The sequence below is a fragment of the Emydura macquarii genome, unplaced genomic scaffold, assembly GCF_026122565.2.
Source record: "Emydura macquarii macquarii isolate MOO-44397 ecotype Brisbane River unplaced genomic scaffold, CSIRO-AGI_Emac_v2 contig_1363, whole genome shotgun sequence".
NCBI lineage: Eukaryota > Metazoa > Chordata > Testudines > Chelidae > Emydura > Emydura macquarii.
The window spans coordinates 22,290,753-22,302,231 of record NW_027131500.1 but is presented as its reverse complement, the minus strand read 5'-3'; the positions used below and the strand labels follow the sequence as shown (position 1 = coordinate 22,302,231).

The following is an 11,479-nucleotide window of genomic DNA, read 5'->3' as shown; positions in this document are numbered from 1 at the left end:
CAACAATCTATAACCTACTAACATCTCCCACCCCCAGCTGTCTTCTCCCCACTTCCTTTCCTTCCTTTGTCTGGAGGGGTATTAACAGGCCATTTCACCTTTCATGGTCCCTTAAAACATGTGTTAACTACTTATGCTAAACAATGTGTTCCACCTTGTATTTAGCTGTGACACTCTGCATACATTTACCAGACCTGAAGAAGAGCTCTGTGTAAGCTTGAAAGCTTATCCTCTCATCAACAGAAGCTGGTCCAATAAAAGATATTACCTCACCCATCTTGTCTCTCTAATATTCTGGGATCAACACTGCTACAAAAACACTGCATATATAGAAACCTTAGATGAGTCATACAAAAGTTTCAATTTAAAAAAACAGTTACTTGCAAAGAAATCTAATTCATGGCATATGAGAATTACAGAAGAAAAGAATATGTGTTTCTCTAAGATATTAACCTAGCTAGCAACTTAGAGTTTATTACATGTATTAATAGTAGAATGAAGTTGTTAAGAACTAAGCACTTGTGGGTCTGCTTGAAAAATTAAAGCACTGAAAGAAATTCCCTTGAATATTTTATCCTCACTAAATTTTATTTAAACTGGACCTTAACACATCTCACACATATTAAATAAGTAAGTTAAATATAAATAGCAAAACATCCCACTCATATCTCAAATGCCAAAGAGTTCAGTTACACACAGTAATTTAAACAACCACCAAAATGATAAAAGATACAGAAACTGAAGGCCTGATCTCAAAAGGGGCATAAGAAAGATTTTAATAATATACTTAAATATTTTATTTATAATTGTACTAGAATGTTCATGTATTCTTTAAAAGACTTTCTTGTATTGTTTAAATGCAAGTATTCAGAAATGGATAACACCTAATTTTTGAAAGATCAAAAGGAATGTTTCAGTTGTGAGCTTTACAAAAAAGTAATATTAATGGAATGGTCTTGAGTATACTGCTGTCTTTACATACAAATGTTACTTTAACAATGACAACTAAGAGGTGCAAGAGAATACAGAAATGAAAAAAACAGATGAACAGGTTTCAGGTGACCTTCTAACAACTTTAAAACTCAAGAAACCTTAAAGCTGCCATAAATTGATCAAAATATGTTTTAAAAGTAACAGTTTGACAAATGCAACACCTTGGATGTGATTTACTAAGTGGCAAGCAACATTAAAAACACTTGCTTCTGTTCAAAACATCTAATATAAAACAGCAAGAAACTTTTTTAATCAGTTGACTGTCTCAGAATACTGCTCTCATTTCTTGCATATCCTTCTCATCTATTAAAATAAGCGATGAATTCAACATTCTGCATGTCATAGGCTCTGGCCACATTTTTAAAGCAAAGTTTATTTATAATAATCTCTGTAAAATTACTAATAATTTATCAGTAATTAGAAAATACCAATTATTGATTTGTGATTAATAATCAGAGAAGATCCCTACACATATATGGAGATCAGTGCAGGACCAGGACCTGATTGAGGCAATCTGTAGCCCTAAACACACCTGACAAGTCCTATCATAACTACACTCCTGTAACTCTGCCCCACACTTGAAATAGTGGCAGTGGGGGAGGTCCTCCCCTGCCTTCCTAGAGTCAGCGATAGCAGCAACCGGCACTGTTTTCTCTCCAGGAGAGGCACAGGGATCCTCTAGCCTCCAGAGATGCAGCAATAAGACCCCCCAATGCCTCAGAAGTTAGGGCAAATCTATTTGGGTGGTGGGCTGAGCCCTCTGCACTCTTCTCCACCTGCCACACCATGAGTTCTCTGCTGGGGTGCTCATAGAGTTTTCCTGAAAAGTGAGACTGAGGGGTTCTAATACCCCACTGAGATATATGGAGGAATTAACAAATCTTAAAGCTACTACTTGAAGCTGACCACACACTTTTGAGGCATATGTTACTTTTTCAAGGGTGTGTGGTTTTTTTTTTTTTTTTTTTGAGAACCACGAGGACCAGAACTCTTTTTCAATAAAATCTTAGTTTATGTAGTCACATGACTGCAGGAACAGGGACTCTATGCAGTGGTTTATAACAAATACAGATCTGAGACTAAACTTAGTAACCTAGGTAAGGAAATGTTTTTAAATTATTAATATTTTATCCCCTCCTCAACTACAATATTTGTTTCAAAACAGTAAAGAAACCATGTAACCTGAAGCTAATGGGGCTGGTGATCTAAAACACAAAGACCAAATTCTAAGCTTAATTATACTAGTAAAAAAACCCCACAGAATTCCATCAAGGTCAATGTCGTTATTTGAGGCTTACACCTGTGTAACTAAAAGGAGAATCCAGACATAAATATTTAAGACAAATATGTTCTGGGCAATATATACTTTGTATGTAGATGGTGAGCCTGATTCTGATTTCACTTACTATTGACTTACAGATGTGAGAACAGAATCATGCCTAGTGTCCTTGTGATGTCAGAGGATGTTTTACCACAGGCAGGTAATGTATTTCCTAACTATGTAATTTATTTTTCCTTCCTGACACAAACTATATACATCAGCGATACAAAATAAGTGAGAGAGTAAAAAGAGCCTCAGTTCTGCCCTTGATTTTTCCCTGCTGTGTAACACGGCGCTTGTCTCCCACGAAGTTAACTGGCTCTTTCCTGGAAGCTGCCCCTCCTCCAATCCACACACCAGAACCTCTCCCCCCGCTGGGGAGGTGCTTTGCACCCTAGCTGGCTGGCAGATCCTGGGATAGACGCTAAAGAAAAGCCTGAGTGCTGATTGCAATGAAGTTGATAACCGCCAGCTCATGCTCAAACCCAGCTGGGCTCATTAGTGCACGAGTGTGTCTGTCTAGGACCCGGGAGAAGCCCTCGCCTGCCTCACATAAACGCTGCATTGCTATTAGTACGGACTGGCCGGGTTGCCGCCGCAGCTCGCTCTCCTGTTGGATCCTGCACCCAGCTATCGAAGTCGCCAGCATAGAAGGGGGGGGGAGGAAGAAGCAAGCTGGGAGAACGTTTTCTTTTTTACACGGCAGCTTCCTTAGTAGCCTTCCACAGCTGCTGCTCCTACGCGCTGAAGCTGGGTAGGGCTGGACCGTGGACTCTGGGCGGATTGCTGCACGGGTGAGGAGGGGGCTGGCCGCTCCCCGAGCCTGGCTGAGTGCCTCTCCTCTGCGCCTAGAGGTGGGCGAGCGAGCGGTGAACCGGCAAGCGGCAGCCGCGTGCGGCATCCCCCCGCCCATGTGATCCGGGCTCCGCCGCGGCCGCCCGGCGCGCTGTGGACAGTGGGATCCGGATTGGAAGGCTCTGCGGTGGGCGCGCTTGGGGCGGGCGGGCGAGCGAGCTAAGACCAGACGTGCCGTGCGGTGCGGTGCGGTGCCGTGCCTTCCCCACCCCCACCTCCTCCGCAGAGAATGGCAGGACTGGGGACATAGCGAGCTAGCAGCATCCTCTTCATTGTGTGACTGAGGCTGCGTGGCCGCAGCTGGCAGCCAGCTGCCCCTGAGCAACTCCTGAGCCTCCTGAAGTTTGCGCCCTGGCTTTTAGCTGCCGCTGCACCATCTAGCCGCGAGATGCTGAGTTAGGCTTTGCTGGGACACCGGGGAGGGGTGTGTGACTGAGGAGAGGGCAAAGATCACCCCGCAGGGCAGCGAGTCCCAGCCGGGGCAACGCGGCGCTGTTGGCGCAGCAGCAGTAGTCGGTCAGGGGTGTCGATAGTGAGCAGTGTAGGTGGCTCGGCGTGATGCTAAAATACTGTGCTGTTTCCATGCGCTGAGCCAGGCGCAGCGGCAGGTTTCTGGGGACTCGGCCCGGTGGAGGCTGGAGGACCAGCTGGTGGCAGGGGGAGGGCAAGAACTAAAGCGATCAATGGCCAGCAACAGGAGCATTGAGCTGGAGCACTTTGAGGAGCGGGACAAAAGGCAGCAGCAGCGCGCGGGGTCCCGCAGAGCGGGGACCGGCTCGAGTTGCAGCAGCAGCTCCGGGCCCAAGGGGAACGGGCTCATCCCGAGCCCCGCGCACAGCGCTCACTGCAGCTTCTACCGCACGCGGACGCTGCAGGCCCTCAGCTCGGAGAAGAGAGCCAAGAAAGCCCGGTTCTACCGCAATGGGGACCGGTACTTCAAGGGCTTGGTCTTCGCTGTCTCCAGCGACCGCTTTCGCTCCTTCGAGGCCCTCCTGATCGAGCTCACCAGGTCCTTGTCGGACAATGTGAACCTGCCCCAGGGGGTCCGCACCATCTACACCATCGATGGCAGCAGGAAGCTCACCAGCCTGGAGGAGCTAGTGGAAGGTAAGAGGCACACCTCCCTACAGCTACTGAGGACGAGTGAAAGTCCAGGTGGCATGGGACGGCTGGCTCCTAAAAGGGGGCATTGCTCAGGCTGGTCTAACTTCTTACCTTGCATTTCTGAAAGCATCTTCCCTTCTTCCTCCCCTAGCATGCTTCGCCTTCCCTCCCAGGCCCACCCTTTTTCTTCACAATCCATCGCGTTCTCCTGTTGGTAACCCACAAGGCACCTTAGCAAGAGTAGTTACTTAGGGCTGAATTCTGTAATTCCATTGCCTTCAATCCAGAGTCAGTCTGGAGTTCCATTGGTATCACGGAGTGGAGTTTGGCTCCTTTGCATCTCCAAAGACAACGAGAGGCCTGTAGCACCTGAGGAAGTGGGTTGCAGCCCACGAAAGCTTATGCCCGCAGAAATTTGTTGGTCTTTTAGGTGCTACAGGACTCTTGTTTTTTTTTTTGCTGTATACAGACTAACACGGCTACCCCTCTGGAACTTTGCATCTCCAGGGTCTTTTAAAAAACTGATGAGTCTTCATTGGGAGTTGGGTAAGTATTAACCCTATTTTAGAAGCACAAAGAGGACTCGGGTGCAGAGAAATTAATGGCTTGCCCAAGACCACAGGCCTAGTCAGTGAAAAGCTAGGTTTAGAACTCCATTTCTTGTTCTGGGCCTATTCCTCTACACCATACCATTCTCCTTCCTTCCTATCCCCAGCCTCCTCCCAGTGGTGTTTCCCTGAGGCTTGCCTTGAGGTACCCTATGTTGATATTTATTTATCCTATGTGATTAGCTAATTGGCTGCTATTTTGCTTCAATTATAGGATCAGTTATATATTTTCTGGATGTGTCTCAGATATCTTTTTATTTGTTTTGGGAAGGGAAATGTTTTAATATTGTTTCATCCATGGTGATTCATGCTTGTTTAGAACCCAAAAAAAAAAAAAGCCCTTGCATTGTAAAATACTCTGAAAACAGTCATCCTGTAAGAGCCTTAATATTTATACTGTGGCATTTAATGGACCAAATTGGAGGCATGAGTCCCTTTTTCAGAAGCGACTTAAGGCTAAGGTCCTATTGACTTTCAGTAACAGTTAGGTCCCATTGGGCCAAACTTTTAAAACTGTTTAGGTGCCTAAATATGCAGCTAGGCCACTAGTGGAGTATTGAAAAGTGCCTAATTCCCATGAAAATGTATGGTCACTAAGTGCTTAGGCATGCTTGGAAATCCCACTAGGCACCCATCTGCATTCTAGGTGCCTAAATACTTTTTTAAAATATGGGCCATTGCTCTTATCTGAGAAGACTCATTGTAATGAATGACACTTGCCTTAAGCAGGGATGGTGAATCTTGTGGAGTTCTTGCGGACTAGGTTTTTGTTTTGCAAGCATTCTCTGTAACTTAACATCCATAATCTTCTCCATAATTGAATTAAAAAAATTCTACTTAACGGGGTGCCTGTTGTGCATGTTTGGGTGTGCAATAGCAAGGCTGGTACAAGTGGGTGCCCTGCGTATGATCTATAACTACACTAAAACTATGTCTTCATGAGTAGAGAGCAAGTAACTAATTTTTCCATTTTTTTTGTTTAAAAAAAAAAAAAAAAAAAGGACTTTATTCCCTCTCTATTCTTGTTTCATGGTCTTGCTGAGGCAGAAGTTTTAATTCAGTATCATTTGAGTCAGTCTTTGAAACACCAGGAGCAATATCCTGATCCTCTTGAAGTCTGTGAGACCAGATTATCATCTCAGATGTTTAAGTGAATGCGAAATTAGGTAAAAGAAGTTTGCCCATCCCTAGTCTGGATCATTTTAGAGATGATCAAAAGTGGGTGCTAGTAAAAGTGATCCTTTAAATAATAGTTAAATAAATTTAATGTTGTTAACTCTGGGTGCTTGTTACAGCGGTTGCATGAAGGAGTGATTGCCAGTTGTAGGTGGCTTTTAGTATATTTATATAATAACTGATTCCTATCAGGATAATCGTAAACTTTTTCATCTATTGTATCTTTGTTTTTTCATGTACTGCTCAGAATCATCAGGATAAATTCTGCTACTACACTTCTGCAGTCTTATTAACTTAAGTGGGGTTGCAAGGGTGCAACTGAGGTCAGCATTTGGCTCATTGTCTCTCTTTGTATACTCATTGAGTATGCCTTTTTGTTTTATTCATCAGATGCAGAACAGCAACAAAATAATACCACTATTGTAACATCACTTTCATGGGTCTCAGTAAAATGAAAGGGAAAAAAATGTCCAGTAATTTGTTCATCTAGCCTTGACCAACACAACTCTTAGGAATCTTCAGTATCATGATTGGATTAGCATCTGCTCCAATTAGCACACCAAGTTTCACCAACATTAGTTTGTTACAGATCTATGTACCATGCAGATAGAAGAGAGCAAACCCTGGGGCAGAAAGCATGCAGGGGCGGGGATAAGAGTACAAATAGTGGCACTTCACCATCTCTAGAAGCCCGTGGAAATCCTCCTTTGCAGTTGGGACTCCATTACTTTGGTAGAGAAACACTATTCTTTACTTGTTCTTCCCTTCTGAGCAAGCAAACTAGAATGGAAATCCACTGAGGAATGAATGCTTCTAAAAGGACATTGGCAGTAGGCTTGAATTGTCTCTGCACCATTAGTAGAGATGCATCTGTTGTAAATACAGTGGAAGGCTCTTGTGTATAGAAACTGGTGGCCAGGCACCAGAGCCAATGTAACCACCTACCTCAGTCCTTCCTCTATCTGTTGGCTGGATGAGCTGTTTGTAAGTCCTGCCCGTTGTTACAGATGATAGTTGGAACCACAAGCTTTCTGATTTGCTGGCTGCAGCAGTAGCAGATGAGCTGAAAGGGAGCCCCCAAGCCAGTAAGTGCTGTGGTAAGCCTGTCTCAGCTTGGAGTCACTCTTTACAGCTCTTGGAAACTGACAGACACAATGCAGATGATCACTTCAAGACAAATTTGCTATTTATTTGTTAAATGTCTGTCTGGCATATGAGTTGGCTGATCAAGCCCTGTGTCATGATATCTGAATCAGCTAAATTGAGACACTGTGAGCTTTGTTGTGGGCTTGGGTACATACACTAAGAAATTCTGTTGTTGCCATTTAAAACAATTTAGTCAAACAATCATTTTTTGTTGTTGTATATAGTGTGCCTCTGACTTATCTACAGCCACAAACAAATTCAGCAACACATATCACAACAATAAATATAACCTAACAGTATTGCTTAAATTCACATCCCTCAACAAGTCTGGTTAAACATAGTTTGCGTTGTGCCCTGAATGTCAACAAACTCCTGCTCTGCTGGACCAGAGAGGCTGAGGACCTTCCCCCAAGTCTGTTCCCAGCCCCAATAGATGTAAATATCTCTGGATTGTCAGTTTGACAACTCAGCTGCCTGTGTAGAAGAAGGTGAGGAGAGAGGAATCTCTAAGGTTCTGATTTTGTCTCTATTGAAGTTAATGGAAACAGGGCAATGCCCTTTAATAGCTAGGACCCAAATGTACTTGGCAAATTCATGAATAGTGTGATGAACTGTTGGAAATGGGGAAAAATAAGATTTATTGTTTGGAATATACCCTCTTGCGAAGTCCGTATTTCCAACCTCTGTAGCATTTTATCCTTGTTTGAGCACAGCTGGATTGTGTGTGAGATTTCCCCCATCCTTCTGCTGATCGGATGCACACATTTACTATACGTTGCATCAACAAAATATTCTTGGGTTGAGATAACAGGATTCCCATGTGCGTTTTTATATTTCACCTTCTAGAGCCACAAGGGAATGACCTTTTTTTACTTTCTCTCTCTCTATTTTCACCCCGAATTATGTCTCTCACTCAACCAATTAATCAGTTTTGTTTGTGGAACCTGAGGTATATCTGAGTTGTTTATATAAGTGTCTAGTTTTTCAGTTCTTAAAATGGCTTTATATTATCATTATGTTGTTTAGACACTAGAAATGGGGTGGAACCCACTATAATTCTTCAGATTGGCAGAAGCTCGTGACTCTATTGCTTTAGCTTTTTCTGTTTTCACTTTTTTTTTAACTGGTCATGCAGCTTTTCATTATCTCATACTTAAATTTTTCTGGTGCTAGGAAAATATTGAAGTTCCTCGTCATTAACCGGGAGATTATTTTTGGAGTTCTGGAAGAAGAGGGGAAAATTTGTCTTCATATCTTGTGAAACAGGCATTCTGATGTGGCATGTGAAAGAGCATCTTTAGTGATCTGGATAGCACAAACACCCTTAATAAGGGCTTGCTTTTAACAGCTATAGTGAAACCTCTTGTGATATGTCAGCAGCCTTGGCAAAACACTCAAAATTGTCAAGGATCCTAGGCACATGTAGGTAAGCTCTTTGGAAGGATGTAGAAAGATTCTCAGTAGGGCTGTCATCCATGGCAGGCAGCAATACCACAGGACATTGTTTCATGTTAGCAGGGAGCAGAAGGAAGAAAGCATTGGTAGGAACCAATTATTGAGTGATCCAAGTACTTACTGCTTTTGTTTATTATTACTGCATATCACAATATCGGGTTAATCCTGTTTGAGTACTAAAGATTACAACTGATGTACCCTCTGACCAAGTAGGTCAAGAACATCTTTTCTTGTGCCAGAACAACCGGATGCTAGCACCAGCAGGCAATTTGTATCATCACTTCTTGCAAAAGGCACAGTTATCATCTTGCATTGAAGCCAAAAGCCAAGGCACCTCAGAAATCATAAAGAACATAAAGGGCAGGGATGATCTGGCTGGTATAGCACAGGAAGGTAGATCTTTGGGGTTTTTTTTGTTTGTTTGTTTTGTTTTTTAAAAAGGAAAGCTTCTAAAATATTTGCATCCCCAAATGTATGCTCACTGTCTTGGAGAGATGTAGTGTTTTGCAGTAGGAAATGTTAGTAAAACAAACTGTTGTGATATGAACAGAACCACCCCTGGGGATCTCTTTAGTAGGAAAAATGTAGTGTAGCTCAGGGTAGCTGTTTACCTGTGTGTGAGCTAAATGATAGAATCAGCAATCTTAGTACCCTGTGCCTTTAATCATCCCTTTTGGAAAACTGTCATCTGAACCTCCACACAAATTGGAAGGTGAGAGCGGGGGCAGTCAGAGAACGGAGAGGGTGAGTATGGGTAAGTGTGGCATCCTAGCTTCTAAAAGGGTATGTATCTGAGGAGTTGAAATAGATTGAGGACTATTACATGACCATTTGAAGGTTGTTCAAGAACCTAAGAAATCAGGAAGGAAGGAAAAGGAAGTTTACCAGTGCTCTGGAATTCTGGTCGCCCTTATGGTATGGAGCACTGAAAGGCACTTTCCAATGGTTCTTTAAACTGGAGGGAACAGTCACCAATATTAGCTGGCATTACAGAAGAATCAGGCAGAATGAGTTTGAACTGGGAACTTTCTGCACCCTTATTAGAAGTAACAGATGCTGTCAGAATGAGCTGAGACTTCTGAGACATGAAGGGCAGCCAGAAGCCTGCTTTGACCTGTGTGTCTCAAAGTAGAACGTGTGTGTGTGTTTATTTATTTATTTTATTTTTTTTTAAAGAGCCTCCTGGCTCTTTCTCGAGGGACACTCATAACTGTGTCATTTATTCTGCTCTGTTGTGTAGTTTCTCATTGAGAAGGAGGACACTTTATACCAGCCTCAGGAAATAACAAGTCCATTTACCCCTCACAAAAAGCAGACCAAAGGCCAGATTTCATGCCACAACGCCTGTTCCAAATCTCCTGTTCAGGGTGGGCATCCTTGAGTAGAATACACTTGATGCCCCCCTTATATTGCCATCTCCCTGGAGTACATGTAGCTTCTTTTAAACTAATGTCATAGTTATAATTAAGAAGCATTTTCATTTTAAACTGCCATCTCAGGTTTCTGTACATTTGCAGAAAAATTGCTCTTTGGGCTGCTTTTTCATATTTGTATTCTGCTCAAAGGTAGATAATTTGAAAATTTCAGTGAATTATTTCATCCACTTTTGTTTCCAGAACTTAGGCCTAGATCCAGAAAGGGACTTGGCACTGCAACGCTGAGTGCTGAAACACCAAAATTTTAAGTACCTAGAAAATCATAGACTTTGTGGATCCCAGTTGTTGTTTCTATGTTAGGTCCCTAGGCTCCCTATACAATGCCTGGAGAGAGGTAGATGCCTAAAAATGGGATCCACCAAAGATAGCAGGGAACTAGGAAAGCTAGTGAATGGGAAATGCAGGGAGGGGTGTGTGATAGCTTAAACAGGGCAAACTGCAAAGAATGGGGCAGGCAAAGCCCTAAATATTGGTGGCTTTTCTTCCATAAGATATACCAAGCCAGCAACAAACAAGTTCTGATGACCTCACCGGTCATTCAGTAGACAAAACACAGTTTCTTTAAAACTATCTAGCCCTTTGGCTAGCACCCAGACAGCCAAGTCAAATATGATAGGGACTCCTGAAAATCTTTATCCATCGTATGTAAAAAAGTCCTACCAATCCCAAAGGATCGGACACATTCCCAAACAATTCAATGAATAGTTCAGATCTTACCTAAATACACGCTTAAAGCCAATGCTTATTAACTAAACTAACATCTATTTTAAAAAAAGGAAAGGGTAATGGTTAAAAAGTCAATATACATACACAGATGAAAATGAAGCTCTTAGGTCAGTTTCAAAGTAGAGATGATAACTGAATTGCAAAGTTCTTAAATTGCAAAGTCTCTGAAATTACCCAAACAGCTTGGAGGTCGTTGGTCCTTGTTTAGAGCTTCTTTGTTAGAAATCCAGTCCAGAGAAATGACTAAATAGTCCATGTGCAGAGTTTGTTCAAATTCTCCCATGAGAATTAACAGGGTGATTCCAGGCAGGCTGGTGCTGGGAACTTACCCTGACAAGCTTGGACAGATTTGAGATAGAAAGGATCAGTCCACTAGAGTCTTTTATGGATCCATGCAGGCTGACAGATGTTTTCTTGACAGGAGGTATGTCCTTGAACAATTCATAGATGATTACTTGGGACTCTGAAGTACTGTCTCCTATGTTCTGAGCACACGGGTAACTAGTTACATTAGCACAAGGTAATTGGCCATTTACAACCATTCACAGGTATTTACTACTTAAACTTCAAAGAGAAATACAAACAATAGTATTGTTACATTCAAAGTTCCATCTAAATGTTCATATGTTCCTTTTGAACTCTTAATCAATAGAACAGTG

At 42.6% G+C, this 11,479-nt stretch overlaps 1 protein-coding gene across 7 annotated transcripts in view; it reads left to right on the top strand.

Annotated features, from left to right (window-relative positions):
* Positions 1-2,897: 2,897 nt before the first annotated feature.
* The window catches only part of DCLK2 (doublecortin like kinase 2), a 134,820-nt gene continuing 126,238 nt past the window's right edge, over positions 2,898-11,479 (top strand). For 2 of the 7 annotated variants that reach the window (XM_067551916.1, XM_067551915.1), the window contains exon 1: positions 2,898-4,276. In XM_067551916.1, the coding sequence (XP_067408017.1) occupies positions 3,853-4,276 (424 nt within the window). In that variant the 5' untranslated portion in view covers positions 2,898-3,852. Of the gene's footprint in view, positions 4,277-4,747; positions 4,820-11,479 lie in introns of those variants that run through there. The other 5 variants (XM_067551914.1, XM_067551913.1, XM_067551918.1 and 2 more) reach the window with 5 other exon arrangements.